Genomic DNA, 18108 nt, shown 5'->3' with positions numbered 1-18108 from the left:
ATCCTTTATTGGTCATTTTTAACATCGACATTTAAATAATTAGATACAGGTATTCCAAAAATATTCAAATCGAAAATTTAAAACCAGGCCCACATCAGAGATTCTCAATTCAAAAATTTTTAGCGGTACTCACCCTTGACTCCTAAAGGCCATTAGCTGGAACTTAGAAATTGGGTACCATTTTAAAAATTATTTCAAGTGATCAATATGAATCACTTATTGAATAAAAATGCCTGGGATTGGTTATATGGCAGTAATCTATTTGAGGTGATTCAAGTGATATACATCAGGAAACTGAAGCTTGATAGTTGTAATCATCAGAACGACAAGATTGTGCATCAGTCTTACAATCAGCTCCTGATGTCTTGTAGTTATTTATAGTGTGCACTTTCAATTTTAAGTGGAGCTTGTTCTTTCTGTTTTTTGTGCATACAAGAGGCAAAGCGATTGTGATGTCAATGCTGTAGGCTCACTGATAATTTGTAGTTTATTACTCAACGCAAGATTTCTAGCCATATAATTTATTATTTTTGTGGTTATGATTTGAGGAGGAATATTTTTAAAAATTTAACGCAGCAACTATTCTTTGATATTACTCAGTTTGAAACACAGATTAAACAAACCAGATAAATTCTACTTCAAAAGGGGTTTATGAATTAGAATCATAAAATCATAGAAAGTTACAGCACAGAAGGGAGGCCCTTTGGCCCATCGTGTCCGTGCCGGCTGAAAAAGAGCTATCCAGCTTAATCCCGCTTTCCAGCACTTGGTCCATAGCCCTGTAGGTTTCAGCACTTCAGGTGCTTATCCAAGTACTTTTTAAATGAGTTGATGGTTTCTGCCTCCACCACCCTCTGGGTGAAAAAATTTCTCCTCAGCTCCCCTCTGATCCTTCTGCCAATTACTTTAAATCTATGCCCCTTGGTCACGGACCCTTCTGCTAAGGGAAATAGGTCCTCCCTATCCACTCTATCTAGTCCCGTCATAATTTTATATACCTCAATTAAATCTCCCCTCAGCCTCCTTTGTTCCAAAGAAAACAACCCCAGCCTATCCAATCTTTTCTCATAGCTAAAATTCTCCAACCCTGGTAACATCCTCGTAAATCTCCTCTGTACCCTCTCTAGTGCAATCACATCTTTCCTGTAATGTGGTGACCAGAACTCTATGCAGTCCTCAAGCTGGCCTAACCAATGTTTTATACAGTTCTAGCATAACATCCCTATAATTCTCCTGGATATATTGTTGTATGTAAATTATGGTATTGATTCATAAAATCATTTTCTTGTAAACCTAGGTTTCAAATGAGAACTTCAGGTTTCACTATAAAATTCACTGGCTGTAAAATGGATTTCAGAATTTAAAATACAGTTGTCAGAAGGCACACATCTATTAAACAAAGTGTTCAGAAATGATGAGATGAGGCATAGGGTTCTAATGACATTATAGGTTCATATATGTTTGTGAAATGCTGATTTAGAAAGGGCGCCATGTATTTCCTAATTATGTATAGGGAAGAGTGAACTTTGCTATTTCATCAGGGAAATCTTTGAATATTTCAAGTTCAAATTAGGTGTTCAGTTAAATTGAAGTTGTAATGTCCAGCTTTGGTGGCAGCTCATTCTGAATATTTGGAGGAAGGAAGGAAACCATCGTTTAGTGTAGCCCCAGATGGTTCATTTGCAACTTGGGGTATTTGATCTACCACATCAAACCTGTTCTATTCAATTCCATATCCCATGACTTTGAAATCAGAGAAATGTGTGCACAACAAGGTGGTGAGTGACGAGAAAGACTGCTCACAGTCCAAACATTCCTGTTTTTAATGACCACTCAATACTGGTTTCCTCCCCAAAAAAGTTGTATTGCAGCAGGTTCAATCTAAACAGACAGGATGATCACCATTTATATATAAAATATATTTTAAAAAGGTTATGCCTATGCACACTTTGCAACTTTTCCATTATAAATTCCCATGCCCACGTTTATAATGAAAACTGCTTATGTAAACTCGTTACCCTGTAATTATACCCTCCCACCAGTGGAGGACTGAATGTACAACCTTAAAATGGAGACTGAATTTTGTTTGCATTCCCTGGTCCAATTGCCCCCTGCCCTGTAACCCTGCTTCACCTGAAGACTGCTCTTGGTCTTGACTCCTGTGTAATGCCAGGGGAGGTTGATTGGTTCTTAATCTAAATTTCTACAGAACTAGTCGCTACTGTTTCTGATTTGAACTGTTGCCAGATGTGTGGGGCTGTTTTTTTAAATTAAAAGACTAGCTTCAAACAAACAAGTTCTAACTTAAAGTTTATTGGTTCGCTTGGTATAGTACCACCATTTATAGATTGTCACAATCTCTTGTAGGTGTTGCTAAATCCAAAAGAGATTGTCGGACTTTTTTGTTCTTTTAAATTTTCTCACAAACTACCTTTTTTACTTTCATGGAATCATTCTTTTGAACTTTACTTTTGCTTTTGCCCATTGCTCTTCACAACTTTCCTCCAAACAGAGAACCAATCAGGCTTTTAATACCCAAAACTTGCCATCTCCTAGCCAGTACTTGTTGATTTACTCTTCAATTCTTTTCAAGGTGGGGTGCTAATGGAAATGAAACTGAGGGAGAATAGTCCGCCCCTACCTTAGCTTATCTGCTACCGAAACCTTCATCCGTGCCTTTGTAACCTCTAGACTTGACTATTCCAGTGCTCTCCTGGCTGGCCTCCCATCTTCCACCCTCCATAAACTTGAGCACAACCAAAACTCTGCTGTTTGTATCCTAGCTTGCACCAAGTCCCATTCACCCATTACCCCTGTGCTCGTGACTTACTTTGGCTCCCGGTCCACCAACACCTCGATTTTAAAATTCTCATCCTTGTGTTCAAATCCCTGTATGGCCTCGCCCCTCCCTATCTCTGTAACCTCCTCCAGCCCTACAACCCTCCAAGATCTCTGCGCTCCGCCAGCTCTGGCCTCTTGCGAGACCCCGATTTTTATTGCTCCACCATTGGCGGCCATGCCTTCAGCTGCCTAGGTCCTAAGCTCTGGAATTCCCTCCCTAAACCCCTCCACTCTGCCTCTCCTCCTTTAAGACGTTCCTTAAAACCTGCCTCTTTGCCAAGCTTTTGGTCACCTGTCCTAATATCTCCTTTTGTGGCTCGTTGTCAAATATTGTTTGAACACCCCTGTGAAGCGCCTTGGGACATTTCACTACGTTAAAGGTGCTTTATAATTGCAAGTTGTTGTTAGTATACTAACTGAACATTTCCTTGAAGTATTCACCTGAGAAGATTATGGGAACATGTCCAACTGGAACAAAAGTTATCCGTGTGGACTTAAGGTCTTTGACAATGAGATGGAGTTCCGAACAGACATAAATGCCTCAAGAAACAAATCCTTGAGGATAGCTGGTATCTATCCCAGTGTATTGAGAGAGTTTAGGGGTGAAGTGTTGACAAGTGTCATGAGAGACAATGAATTTTGAGATGCCATTAGATTGGAAACTTGTTAACAGTATCTGTTTACAGGAAAGGGGACATATCTGATCCAGGTATCAGTCTAACATCAATACTTGTTAAAATAATGGAATGATTCATCAGGAACAGACTTGAGTATTTTTCTGGGAATAATCTAACAAATGCAAGCCAGCATTGGGAGCATAGGAACAGGAGTGGGCCATTCAGCTCCTCGAGCCTGTTTTGTCATTCAGTTGGATCATGGCTGATCTCTATCTCAATTCCATTTACTCGCCATTGACCCATATCCCTTGAAACTATTACCTAATACAAATCTGTCGATCTCAGTCTTAAAAATTTCGATTGACCCAGTATCCAGTGTTTTGGGGGAGAGAATTCCAGATTTCCACTACCCTTCATGTGGAAAAAGTGCTTCCTGATTTCACTCTTGAATGGCCTGGCTCTAAATTTAAGATTGTGCCCACTTGTTCTGGTTTCCCCCACCAGAGGAAATAACTTCTCTGTATCTACACTACAGAATTCTTTTACCATTTTGAACATCTCGATTACATCACCCCTCAACCTTCTAAACTCAAGAGAATACAAGCCAAGCTTATCCCTTTAAGACCTGATGTGGAGATGCCGGTGATGGACTGGGGTTGACAATTGTAAACAATTTTACAACACCAAGTTATAGTCCAGTCTTCTTGGATATCCTTTCCACTGTGAGCCGGCAGTTTGTGGTGTCGATGGTAGTCATGATGTGGAGATGCCGGTGATGGACTGGGATCAGTCTGGGATCCAGGTATCAGTCTAACATCAATACTTGTTAAAATAATGGAATGATTCATCAGGAACAGACTTGAGTATTTTTCTGGGAATAATCTAACAAATGCAAGCCAGCATTGGGAGCATAGGAACAGGAGTGGGCCATTCAGCTCCTCGAGCCTGTTTTGTCATTCAGTTGGACTATAACTTGGTGTTGTAAAATTGTTTACCTTTAAGACCTGGTATCATTCTGGTGAATCTGCGCTGTACCCTCTCCAAGACCAGTGTATCCTTCCTGAGATGCGGTGCCCAAAACTGAAGGCAGTACTCCAGATGAGGTCTGATAAAGACTTTGTATAATTGAAGCATAACTTCCTCCCCTTTTGTATTCCAACTCCCTTAAGATAAAGGCCAACATTCCATTTTTGTTCTTTTGTACTAGCTTTTAGTGATTTGTGCACCTGGACAGCCAAATCCCTTTGCTCCTCTGCAGTTCTTAGTTACTCTCCGTTAAGAAAATATTCTGATTTGTCTTTCTTGGACCTCTCACTTCCCCACATTGAACTCCATCTGCCACAGTTTTGCCCACTCATTTAATCTGTCTATGACTCTTTGTAGCTTCCTGCTCCAATTTGCACAACTTACACACAATGTGCCTCCTAACTTAGTGTCATGTACAAATGGATGTACAACTCTCTATTCCTTCATCCAAGTCATTAATATATATGGTGAAAATCTGAGGCCTCAGTACAGATACATGGGGGACACAAATTTCATATCCTGCCAATCAGAGTACGTTCCTTTACCCCTACCTTCTGTCTCCTATTTCCCAACCTATTACTAATCTATGTCATAAGGTTACCTCCGATTCTGTGTGCTTTCATTTTAGCTGCTAATCTCTTGTGCGGAACCTTATCAAATGCCCTCTGGAAGTCCATATAGACAATATCCATAGATATTCCCCGCCCACCATGTTAGTAACCTCCTCAAAAAAATTCAGCGAGTTTAGTCAAGACATGACCTACCCTTCACAAGTCCATGCTCTTTGATCAGCTCATAGTTGTTGAAATGCGCAGTCACTCTGTCCCTGATGATAGATTCCAGTAACTTCTCCACAACTGATGTCAAACTGACAAGTCAGGAATTTCCTGGTTTCTGCCTCCCTCTTTAAATAATGGAGTGCTACTTGCAATTTTCCAATCCAATTCCTGAATCTAGAGAGCTTTGGAAAATTATGACTAACTCATCAGCAATTTTCCCCCCTGTTTGGTTTAAACCAATCAGATCCTTGAAGATTTGTATACCTTAAGTCCCATCGTTTCCTCAATTACCATTTATTTAATTGTATTAAATCCACTAAGTTCCTCCCCTTGACTTATTTTCAGGTTCTCTTGTACCACTGGCATTTTGTCGTCTTCCTCTACTGTGAAAATGGATACAAAGTATTCATTTAGCATTGCTTTAGAAGGGGAAGATCCTCCATGATGATAAGACTCATTGACTTTTAAGGATGTGGCATTTCAAGTGCACAGTAGAAAACCACATGATGTGGTGTACTTTGATAAAGTCCCTCATATTAGGCAAGCTGAAAGCAGTGGGAATTCAAGGTAGAACTTGGCCATAGATAATAAAATTAGCTCAAGGAAGGAACACAGGTATGGCCTGGAGCTTCCTCCGCATTTGCGCCTGTGAGAGTCGTGCAATCTGGACGCAAACAAATTACGTGGCTTAAAAGATTGCCGAATGTTATGCTTAAGTGACTTATGCTCAAAAATACATTACACCCAAAGTATCCTCAATCTTTTAACTTACGTGTGTCCATCAAACCCTGCATCTGAATGAATCTCTGGTCACACCCCCAGCTCTCAAATGCAAGTATCGTCCAATTGCGCATGTTCAGAGGTGGGGGGGGGGGGGGCGGGCAGTGGTCTCTTAACATCGCGTCCAGTCACCCATAGCCACCTGAAGTAACTGCAGATCAGATGACCAGGAGAGAATTGAAGCCACCATCATCTCTTGCTGCTGCAGGAAGCCATTATACAAGCCTATACTGGAGGGAGAGGCCAAAAGAGTGAAGCACCATAGGAGGAGACTGCACCCCTCTCGCAGGTACCCTGTCCAGAGAGTATACAGGTCTTGACTGATATTCCAGGAGATGTCTGAGGAGCTGACTGTGGGTTGTTTGCGATTCACAAGGGAGGCCATCGCCCGATTTTGTGACTTCCTCTGAGATGACCTGAAGCCTTGGTCCACGTGCTGCAGAGTCCTAACAGTGGAAATTAAGGTGATCATGGTGGCTCCTTCCAGGCATCCGCGGGGGACCTGCGCAGGATCCGTCAAGGAGCAGTGAGGCACAGCAGGTGACTGACTCCCTGTTCCATAGGGCTGGAGAGTTCATCAATGAAATGTCCGCGGTGGAGTGAAGGCAGAATGCACTGAGCGTCTATCAAATTGCTGGCTTCCCAATCTGCGCTGAACGATTGACTGAACGCACGTGGCACTGACGGCTCCCCTTCAGAACCCGCAAAGCTACATGAAGCCCTTTCTGTTCCATTCCCTCAATGTGAAGAAAATCTGCGACGCCCGGCTGCACATGCTGCATGTTAATGTGCAGCACCTGGGTGTCTGACACGGTGCTTTCATTGTACGCAGTTCAGTTATAGCACGCAAGCTCGGGGTGAAGGATGGATATTCGGTGACTAGACTTACCCTCTGTTGCCTTGGCTGATGACGCCCATTTGCGTCCCACAGACTGAAGCAGAGGAGAGGCACAACCGAGTGCATGTATCTACCAGGCAGGTCATCGAGAGAACCATTGGGGTGCTGAAGTGCTTAGACAGGTCTGGTGACGTACTTCAACACTTCCCAGGGAGAGTGGCAAAGATTGTCGTAGTGTGCTGCACCCTGCACAACTTCGCCAAGCGTCAAGTTCTGGACCTCAATATCCCAGCAGAGGAGCCAATACAAGCAGAGGAATCCTGCACTGCGGGAGCTGGAGCAAAGGGACGTGGTGTCTGCAGGAGGCATGAGTTCGAGAGGGCAGGGCTGTCGGAGTGTGGCTTGTGGAGCAGGCTTTCATCCAGTGAGCACCGCCTCCCCGCCACCAGCACCCACGGAGATCGCAACAGGAAGAACACTTGGACACTGATCTCTTCAAATTCAAAACATTTTATTACAAAAATGTTTAAGTGCAAATTGTTAGAACGTTTCTATAAAAAAGTTAAACCTCTGTTATAACTTTCAAAACAATCTTATTTTATATCATAAACATATGTTTTATACCATATAACAAATGTTTGATTTAAATGTAAAATTCTTGTTTAGAAATTTGAAAGAAACATTTACAAAAATCTAACTATAAACAAGATCAAGCATTTGAACGGCTGTAAACCTGGGTTCAAATTATGTAAGCATTTTGATTGATTTGGTGCACAATTTTGATAACTTTTCAAAAACACAAATAAAATTTAACATTTTCAAACATGCATCTTTTTAAATACTGGAAACAACAGTGAGATGGTAAATATCTTACAGCCAGGCAGCTTCCCCCACCCCTGCCCTGCCCGAGGAGATAGTAGAGATGGGCTTAAAATTCTCCCATCTCCCTTGAGACACCTTGTTTGGCCCCCTGTGCCTGGACGAGCTCTTCTGACAGCTGCCTCCCTGCGCTGTCTACTGGTTACTGTGGATTGATCGGAAAGTTGGGGCATCGTGGTGGGATGTCTGTCTAATCGGCTGCGGGCCTGTAGTTCATCGATCCTTATGGCCATCTGCTCCTGGAACAGGGATGCTGCTGCCTGCGTCCCAGGATTGAGATCCTGAGCTGCCTCGAGTGGCTGGAGACGTTCTTGCTGCGGTAAGGCTGGAACCCAGGGTGGTGCTGCCGCCCATCGAAGTGGAAGCATCGGTTTAACGTCTTCACGCTAGTACCTGGTTGACTGTCACTGCTCGGGGGTGGGTTGGCGGCTGCACTCCCAAGAAGGTGCGGTGGTGTGGTGCTCTGGCTTTCCATTGGTCCCTCCTCTGGCAGATTAATGGGCATGGACGGCATAACACAGTCAGACTCTTATCTCCTCTGGATGGAGTTTAGCCTTCCTTTCACCCACCCTCGTCCCCTCCTCCACCTCCCCAGAGTCCACCCCACTCCATCCCTCCTCCACAGCAGCTACCTTCCTATTTCTGGTGACCTGCAGGAAGAAAAATGACGGTTAAAATGGTTTGTCCTTGCCAGTGCTGAGATTTCATTGGGGGGTGGGTGGGAAGCCTGTGGCACTGTCTTGTACTTGAGCATTGAGAAATAGCAAGCGGGCAGGTACTCGCCTGGTTGTGGACCTTTTTTTCCCCCACCTCGCCCTCCAGTGTGGCCACGGTGATACGACAGCCCAGCAGCTCCATCGCTTTCTGCTTGCATAGGGGTCAGAGTGCGAAGGTTTGGTTTCCCTCCTCCAGCTCCCCCACTCTTCATCCTCTTGTGCATATTATGTGCTTTCTTACCCCACAAAAGACATAAATGGAAAAGATTAGGCTTGCAGTGTTTTAAATGTGTGGAGCAATTGAAGGAGCTACTGGTTTGCATTTTTCAGTGGGTCTCACAGACAGGTCACTAATCAGCATCCGCCTGAATGTCCTGACTGAACTGGGCGTGGGAGAAAGTTATGGATCCACGAATTTCTTGCATTCCCTGATCTAGTCAGGTCGTTAAACTTCTTTCGGCACTATTTCGCTGTCCTGGGCACGATTGATGTTGCACCCAATGCCTCTAACCTAGGTCCACATTCGCCTCCTGACTGCACGCGAGAGCTGGGTTACCTGGGAGGTGATCAGCTGCTCAGTTCTCCCTTCTATCTCATCCAAGAGAGCCTGAAGGTTTCCGTCAGCAAAATTGAAAGCCCTCTTCCCGGCAGCTGCCTTCTGTGATTCAGTATCAGCCATCTGTGGGAAGCGAAACATTTGAGACAATTCAGACTCTAAAGAACAATTTAAATGAATTAATTTTAATAATCTGCACCACAGAGAGCTATGTGCTGCTTACCCTCTGATGAGAGGGTTGTCCTATGAGGTGAGATCAAAAAATATGGGCCGATACTCTCTGGAGTTTAGAAGAATAAGAAGTGATTTCATTGAAGCATATAAGATTCTGAGAGGGCTTGATAGGGGTAGATGCTGAGAGGCTGTTTCCCCGGCTGGAGAGTCTAGAACTAGGTGGCATAGTCTTGGGATAAGGGGTGGGCCATATTGGACTGAGATGAGAAATTTCTTCACTCAGAGGGTTGTGAATCTTTGGACTTCTCTACCCCATGAGGGCTGTGGATGCTCAGTCGTTGAGTATATTGAAGGCTGAGATTGATAGATGTTTGGACTGTAAGGGAATCAAGGGATATGGGGATCGGGTGGGAAAGTGGGTTTGAGGTAGAAGATCAGCCATGATCTTATTGAATGGTGGAGCAGGCTCGAGGGGCTGTATGGCCTACTCCTACTCCAATTTCTTATGTTCTTATCTCACTGTAAAGCAATTTTTTTTCTTTGACTTTTATAGTCCACCCTTGCACCGTGAGGCCCCATTGACTCTGTTCCAATTACATTTCAACCACGTTGGGACATCGAGCGGATTCACGGCTATTTTTATGTTCTGGCGTATTCTGATTAGATTACGAGGATACTTAGGCGCAATTTGACATCTGCAAAATGGCACAATTCCAGGTCCAACTTGCGGGTTGTGCCCACAGAGGAAATTTTAGGCCATACTTGTTAGGGGAAGCAACATCAGAGTGAGGGGAAATACAAAGTCGAGTGCCCCAGGAGTTTGTGCTGGGGCGCTTCCTGTTTTAAAATACATTAATGACTTCGAAGCAGAAATCAAATGCAAATTGGCCAGGTTTGCAGATGATACTAAAGGGAGGAGAGGGAAGGGGGGTGGTCAAGAAGAGCAAAGCAGCCAGGACTTAAAAAAAAATGTATGAAATTAAATAGAAAATCTTTAATTGTGCACATTAGTGGCAGATGAAATTCAAAGCAGTGGAAAGGAACTACATACTGGCAGGAAAAATAGCTATCATAAGTATACTATAAGAGGGTCTAGAAATACTAAAGGTGAAACAAAAAGGATTTGGGAGTGCTAGGTCTACCAGCAATCTACTGATGTCACAAATAATTGCAATTAAATTTTCAAGAAAGCTATACAGATAAAAGTATATATTAATTTTTTTTTTAAAAAAGATCATTAGATTGATTCCTGGGATGAGGGCTGACCTATGAGGAGAGATTGGGTAGAATGGACCTATACTCTTGAGTTTAGAAGAATGAGAGGTGATCTCATTGAAAACATTTAAGATTCTAAGAGGGCTTGACAGGGTAGATGCTGAGAGGATGTTTCCCCTGGCTGGAGAGTCTAGAACTAGGGGACATAGTCTCAGGATAAGAGGTCGGACATTTAGGACTGAGATGAGGAGGAATTTCTTCACTCAGAGGGTCGTGAATATTTGGAATTCTGTACCCCAGATGGCTGTGGGTGTTCAGTCATTGAGTATATTCAAGACTGAGATTGATAGATTTTTGGACTCTTAGGGAATCAAGGAATGTGGGGATTGGGACGGGAAAGTGGAGTTGAGTTCGAAGATCAGTGATGATCTTATTGAATGGCGTTGCAGGCTCGAGGGGCTGTGTGGCCTACTCCTGCTCCTATTCCTTTTTAAGAAAAAATCAGTGTGGACACCAGTTTGTGAATACTATGCAAATAACACTTGGACTTCTAGGATCTGAATTTCAGTCACCTCATACAAAATATTCATTCTATGACAATAAGGAAGAACAATAAAGTCATTGGATTAAATAGGATATTTGTCACTAAATTTTAATGAAAAGTTAAAGTGATAAGAGATAGTAAAGATGGCAGTATAATCGAATGCAGTAATGTTTGAATACCAAAGTGCCGGTGCGATGTGTGTGCTGTATGTCTATTATGAGGGCTCTGCTGGCTTAACTGTCTTCTAGTTTTAGTTGCCCCCACATGGGAAGTGCCCAACCATTCCTCAAAGTCATGATTGGGGAAATCACAGCGCAGGGAAACACAAATGTGAAGCCATAGCCTCCTTTTCTGTGGTGCAAAAAATATAGTTGTTTTTAGGAAAAGTCTGCCAAATTCAGACAATGCGAATTATATATTTAAAAAATATTTATTTCAGACTTAAAGGACAAACAAGCTGTGAAGAAGAAAGCAGATAAAGGAGGACCAAACAGTGCACCGCCTCCAACCAGTCCTTCTGCCCCTCAACCAACTGTTGAGCAGATTAGACAGAATGTCCGCCATTCTCTGAAGGAAATTTTAGCAAAAAGGTAAAATATTGAGTTATATTCTGGCCTGCATTTTTGTTTAAAAGCCGTCAATAGTAAGGTTCAGATTGTCTATTATTTTTCTCCATGGAATCAACAAAGAATCTGAAGGGTGACTAGGTGGGAAAGCAGACTTGGTGCAGTAGTCATGGAATCATAGAATCATACAGCACAGAAGGAGGCCATTCAGCCTATCATGCCTGTGCCGGCTCTCTGAAAGAGCTATCTAATTGGTCCCACTCCCCTGTTCTTTCCCCATAGCCCTGCAATTTTTTTCTTTTTAAGTATATACCCAGTTCCCTTTTGAAAGTTACTATTGAATCTGCTTCCACCACCCTTTCAGGCAGTGCATTCCAAATCATAACAATTTGATGAGTAAAAAGATTTCTCCTCATCTCCCCCCTGGCTTTTTTGCCAATTATCTTAAATCTGTATCCTCTGGTTGCCGACCCTCCTGTCAGTGGAAACAGTTTCTCCCTCTTATCAAAACCCCTCATAATTTTGAACACCTCTAATAAATCGGCCCTTAACCTTCTTTGCTCTAAGGAGAACATCCTAGCTTCTCCAGTCTCTCCACGTAACTGAATTCCCTCACCCCTGCTAAAATTCTGGTAAATCCCCTCTGCACCCTCTCCAAGGCCTTGACATCCTTTCTAAAGGATTGGACACAATACTCTAGCTGAAGTCTAACCAGTGATTTATAAAGGTTTACCATGTTATTCATTGTTAAAGCAGAACTCCCTTGTTCTTCAAAATTTGTAAATGGCAATAGGCTATTCCCAAGCTAAATTGCCTGTCAAAAGTGCCCCACTGGTGTGGAGAAGTTCAGCGGTTAACTTTTGCCCCTTTCTTTTACCACCTGGATATAAGTCATGTCGTTCTTCTTATAGTTTAAACACTAGCCATAAAGTGTTGTATTTTGCTAGTCACCGTAAATTGGGAGGATCCCTGGCTTAACTTTTGAAGACAATGTCAGCTACCAAAGTAAAGCAGTGCTGTCACTGCAGAAAGTATTTTTCATCAGTGCATATACATGGGCTAGTGAGCTCAGAAGTAGAAAACCCCGTGCAGTTAATCAACCATTACAGAAAAATAAAGAAAAATAGAGAACATCGAGTTCTCAAGACACTGTGCTCATTATAGCGTGAGGTATATCCGGCTCCAGATAATCAGAAAGCTGATCTCCGCATTGATCCCTTGGGATACCTTATGCCACCCCCCCAGCCCCAAAGACTGCTGGTCCTTTGAAAACATATGTATTGGTCTCATGAGGAATACAATGCAGCTGATTAATAACTTTTAACTGTTAATGCACTAACAATGGAACAAATTTCACTTTTGTTCAGGCTCTCAGAATCAAATTTGAAAGTTCCAGAGGAACGAGCAACAAAGGTCGCAGCCAGGATTGAGAGAAAGCTGTTTTCTTTTTACGGGGACACGGATACTAAATACAAAAGCAAATACAGGAGCTTGATGTTTAACCTCAAAGATCCCAAAAATCAAGTATGTAAATAGCAATTGTTGGAAAAAAGCTTAAAATAAAAGTTTGAGGTATGCTGATTTTTAAGTTTTGTTTTGTAAGATTAATATAGTAGAATCGATTGATTGGGAGTTTGGATTGAAGGGAATTATCTTTCTATTTGCTATACTGTAAATGTCTTGAACAGAGGGAATAAGTTTTGTGTTCAGTTAGTGCTGGCAGATTTCACTTGCTTAATTGTCATGGGTGAGTTACTTTTCAGATCTGACAAGTTTATCAACTAATACTAGAATTAATCTCATAATTTTCACAAGATAATTATGGACAAAGAGAGGCCATTGGATCATCCATCTAGAAATACCCTAAAGGCACCCCATTGCAGCATCTATTTGACTCTTAAATGATTGCCTAACTACTGTATCTGAAAATCCATTCCATTTGTTGATCATGCTGTTGTGAGGAATAACTTTCTGATTATCATTCCTAAATTTATCTTTTACTAGTTTGAACCTCTCTCCCAATTTTCTACTCATGCAGTTTACTGCAATTTTTCATTATTTGCCTTTTCCATGCTGTTAACTATCTTGTATTCTTATATCAGATCACCTGTTCAAAGAAGATTATTTCTTCTTTCAAGATTCAATTTTCCTCATAACATCTGATACCAGGGATCAGCCTTGTGTTTCTTTGTTGCGTTGCCTCCAATACTGGAACGTCTCCCTTGTGGTTCGGTGACCAGAATCGAATTCCATTGCTTCTTTCTCTGCTTCCTCTAACCCCCATCCCCTTTGTGCCTCCTTCAGTAGTAAAAGTGTAGTTTATACCTTTTGAAGATTTCTTTGATTAACCATTTAAGTGAGCTGTTTTCCCTAAAGCGTGCAACTCAGTTTTCAGTCACTGAGTTTAATGTACATGGAGTGGCTCAGTTACATAGTATAGTTGTATGTGGTATGAACTTCCTTTTTGATTTGATTGTTTCTTAGAGATAAGAAGGGTAGTGGAAATCTGAAACTCTTTACCCCCCCCCACCCCCCCACAAAAGCTGTTGAGCCTGGGTCAATTGGTAATTTCAAAACTGAGATTGATAAATTTTTATTAGGCAAGGGTATTAAGCGATATGGAACCAAGGTGGGTAGATGGAGGAAAGATTGAGATCAGCCTTGATCTAATTGAATGGCGGCACAGGCTCGAGGGGCCGAATATCTTATTTTTGTTCCTATGTTCCTCGAAGTCGAAGGAGAAAATTTTTTGTTTAACTGCATACTGGCTAGAGTTTTTCCTCATTGCAAGGCTCTTATTTCTTCGCAAAATATTATGGGATGTTATACCAAAGCTACTGGTCTGATATTGGTACCTGTGGGGTTGCATTAGGCAGTGGGCAGACCAGAATTACTCTGTGACTGGACTTTACTACAGGACACAGAGGTTGGCCATAAATAAGCTCTGAGAATGCATGTTTGGGCGCCGCAAATGGTTGTGTTCTCTGGGTGGCTAATCATCGAATCATTAAAAATGTCCGGCACTGAAGGAGGTCATTCGGCCCATCATGTCCACACTGGCCGAAAATGAGCCACCCAGCCTAATCCCACTTTCCAGCACTTGGTCCATAGCCTTGTAGGTCATGGCACTTCAGGTGCACATCCAGGTACTTTTTAAATGAGTTGATGGTTTCTGCCTCTACCACCCTTTCAGGCAGTGAGTTCCAGACCTCTACCACCCCCTGGGTGAAAAAAAAAATTCCTCAGCTCCCCTCTAATCCTTCTACCAATTACTTTAAATCTATGCCCCCTGGTTATTGACCTCACTGCTAAGGGAAATAGGTCCTTCCTATCCAGGCCCCTCATAATTTTGTACACCTCCATTAAATCACTCCTCAGCCTCCTCTGTTCCAAAGAGAACGACCCCAGTCTATCCAATCTTTCCTCATGGCTAAAATTCTCCAGTCCTGGCAACATCCTCTTAAATCTCCTCTGTACTCTCTCTAGTGCAATTACATCCTTCCTGTAATGTGGTGACCAGAACTGCACACAGTACTCAAGCTGTGGCCTAACTAGTATTTTATACAGTTCTAGTATAACCTTCCTGCTCTTATATTCTATGCCTCGGCTAATAAAGGAAAGTATTTCATATGCCGTCTTAACCACCTGATCTACCTGTCCTGCTATCTTCAGGGATCTGTGGACATGCACTCCAAGATCCCTCACTTCCTCTACACCTCTTAGTATCCTCCCATTTATTATGTACTCCCTTGTCTTGTTTGCCCTCCCCAAATGCATTATCTCACACTTCTCTGGATTGAATTCCATTTGCCACTTTTCTGCCCACCTGACCAGTCCATTGATATCTTCCTGCAATCTACAGCTTTCCTCCTCGCTATCAACCACACAGCCAGCTTTTGTATCATCTGCAAACTTAATCATGCCCCCTACATTTAAGTCCAAATCATTAATATATATCGCAAAAAGCAAGGGACCTACTACTGATCCCTGTGGAACCCCACTGGAAACAGCCTTCCAGTCACAAAAACAGCTGTCAACCATCACCCTTTGCTTTCTGCCACTGAGCCAATTTTGGATCCAACTTGCCACTCTCCCTTGGATCCCATGGGCTTGTACTTTTTTGACTAGTCTGCCATGTGGGACCTTGTCAAAAGCCTTGCTAAAATCCATGTAGACTACAACAAATGCACTTCGCTCATCGACCCTCCTTGTTACCTCCTCAAAAAATTCATTCAAGTTAGTCAGACAAGACCTTCCCTTAACAAATCCATGCCGGCTGTCCTTGATTACTATGTGCCTTTCTAAGTGACGGTTTATCCTGTCCCTCAGAATTGATTCCAATAATTTGCCCACCATCGAGGTTAGACTGACTGGCCTGTAATTACTCTGTCTATCCCCTGCTCCTGTTTTAAACAATGGTACAACGTTAGCAGTCCTCCAATCCTCCGTCACCATGCCTGAATCCAGTGAGGATTGGAAAATGATGGTCAACGCCTCTGCTATTTCCTCCCTTGTTTCTTTTAACAGCCTGGGATACATTTCTTCCGGCCCTGGTGATTTATCTACTTTCAAAGATGCTAATCCCCTCAATACTTCCTCTCTCACTAAGTTTATCCCATCCGATATTTCACACTCCTCCTCCTTAACTACAATGTCTGCATCATCCCTCTCTTTTGTGAAGACAGTCGCAAAGTATTCATTAAAAGCCATACCAACATCTTCTGCCTCCACACATAGGATACCTTTTTGGTCTCTAATAGGCCCTACTCTTTCCTTAGTTATCCTCTTGCTCTTTATGTATTTATAAAACATCTTTGGGTTTTCCTTAATTTTACTTGCCAATACATGATATTTAATGTTAGAAGAGAGTGGCGCCTAGATATTTTCAAAATGTGGCTTTGCACTAGATAGAAGTGCAGCGGCTATAAACTCAGTAATGTGAGATAGCTATCTAGGATGGGGGAGTGTCACACTTCCTGAGTTCAGTGCGCTTGGGATTTAGATTGAGACTTGATATCTGATTTATACTGCCAATTCATTTTGCATGAATATACGCCTGATCCTGGTTTTCATTGATGTGAAAGTGTTAGTTTAACTCTACACTATGAAATGTTTTGTCTATCGGTTCCAGAAGAATCTAAGAACAGACAGTTGTAGTTTTTCCCAATTATGAAATATGTTCCAGTTTTCAAGTTCTTGCTCATTGACTTTCATAAACCTTGAATTCATTCCTAGAGTTATGAAATTTAATTTTGCCAGTAAATATTTAAGTATATTCAAATTGTAAAGATATTGTAGATTGATTTAGTTCTTAATTCTAATTTTTTTCTTCCCTTATATTTAAACAATACTTAAAGCTTTTTAAGTCAGAATTTAGTATTGTTGATACTCTCTGTGGTTGTCTAATTAGGAGAAGTCTTTTAATGGAGATTAAAATATTTCCATTGTTTAATGGTTATTAATCAAATATCATTAAATGTACATGCCCTAATCCTGATTGGCAGTAAGTAAATGGCATGCAAGTACCCAGAAGTAAAGTCATTAGTCTGCTTCAAGCTGTGTTTGGTTATGAGGCTGTAATAATATGCCAGTAAATTAACTGAATGCCTTTCAAATTGAGCTCTTGTATGCAGTAGGAAGAAATGATGCAAAGCCAGTTTGATCATGCAATCTGTTGTGCTTATAAAACTATAATGAACACTCATTATCAAGGGACAAGGCGCTTGGTTACGTATGCAAATAATCCCTGATTACGTAATGCTTATATTTAAAGTACATCATATTGGACCAGTTGCTGCATTGTCTCCAAGAAATCTGCTTTTACAGCAGCATCTCCAGTTTAAATTAGTGCTGTGGACCTAAAGTTTACCCAGTAAAATGTATGGAGACTGAAATGGTCCTGGGGCTTTGTTCAGTGTGGAAGGGGGAATCCATGTCAGGCACTGGTTGCCCACAACATTGATTTTTTTTTAATGCATGCACTCAATCCACTGTTTTCCTGGGGTCTGTTTAGCCAGGCTGTGTTCCTCTGTTGTGTGGAGGATACATGTCATTGGAAGAAGGAAGATGACCCTACCTGGTAGATTTTCTTTATCAAAGTAGAAATTTCAGAGAAAAATCAGGATAGGGATAGGGCTACTAAGGGATACACACGATAAACTTGCAGGTAAAGACAGCGAAATGGTAGAAATATTAAGTAATTACTTAGTCTCCATGGTAAATACCGAGGCAAACATGGTGGGCATGATATTAGAAGAAGAAATCAAAAAAAGATATAAAGACATTTAAGATAGAAAGGGCGGAGATAGTTGATAAACTAATCAAACTTAAAGAGGATAAAACCCCTGGTCCCGATGGATTGCATCCGTGCATATTAAAAAAAAAGTTAGGGAAGATAGCTGAGGCACTATTACATATATATAAAAATTCATTAGAAAAATTCATTAGAAAAGGGAATAGTGCCAGAGGACTGGCGGACAGCTATTTAAAAAGGGAGATCGAACAAGTCCGTGGAACTATAGATAATGGAATCCTTACTCAAAGATGTAATTGAAAAACATCTAGTCAGCACGGATTT

At 41.9% G+C, this 18108-nt stretch overlaps 1 protein-coding gene across 6 annotated transcripts in view; it reads left to right on the top strand.

Moving 5' to 3' along the window:
- phf3 (PHD finger protein 3) overlaps positions 1–18108 on the top strand; it is a 125047-nt gene that overhangs the window by 54798 nt on the left and 52141 nt on the right. For all 6 annotated transcript variants that reach the window (XM_067984044.1, XM_067984043.1, XM_067984045.1 and 3 more), the window contains 2 exons: positions 11405–11555; positions 12899–13055. In XM_067984044.1, the coding sequence (XP_067840145.1) occupies positions 11405–11555; positions 12899–13055 (308 nt within the window). The remainder of the gene's footprint in view (positions 1–11404; positions 11556–12898; positions 13056–18108) is intronic.

The sequence above is a fragment of the Heptranchias perlo genome, chromosome 5, assembly GCF_035084215.1.
Source record: "Heptranchias perlo isolate sHepPer1 chromosome 5, sHepPer1.hap1, whole genome shotgun sequence".
Classification (NCBI taxonomy): domain Eukaryota; kingdom Metazoa; phylum Chordata; class Chondrichthyes; order Hexanchiformes; family Hexanchidae; genus Heptranchias; species Heptranchias perlo.
The sequence above is the reverse complement of the archived record's forward strand: the minus strand, read 5'-3'. Positions and strand labels throughout refer to the sequence as shown.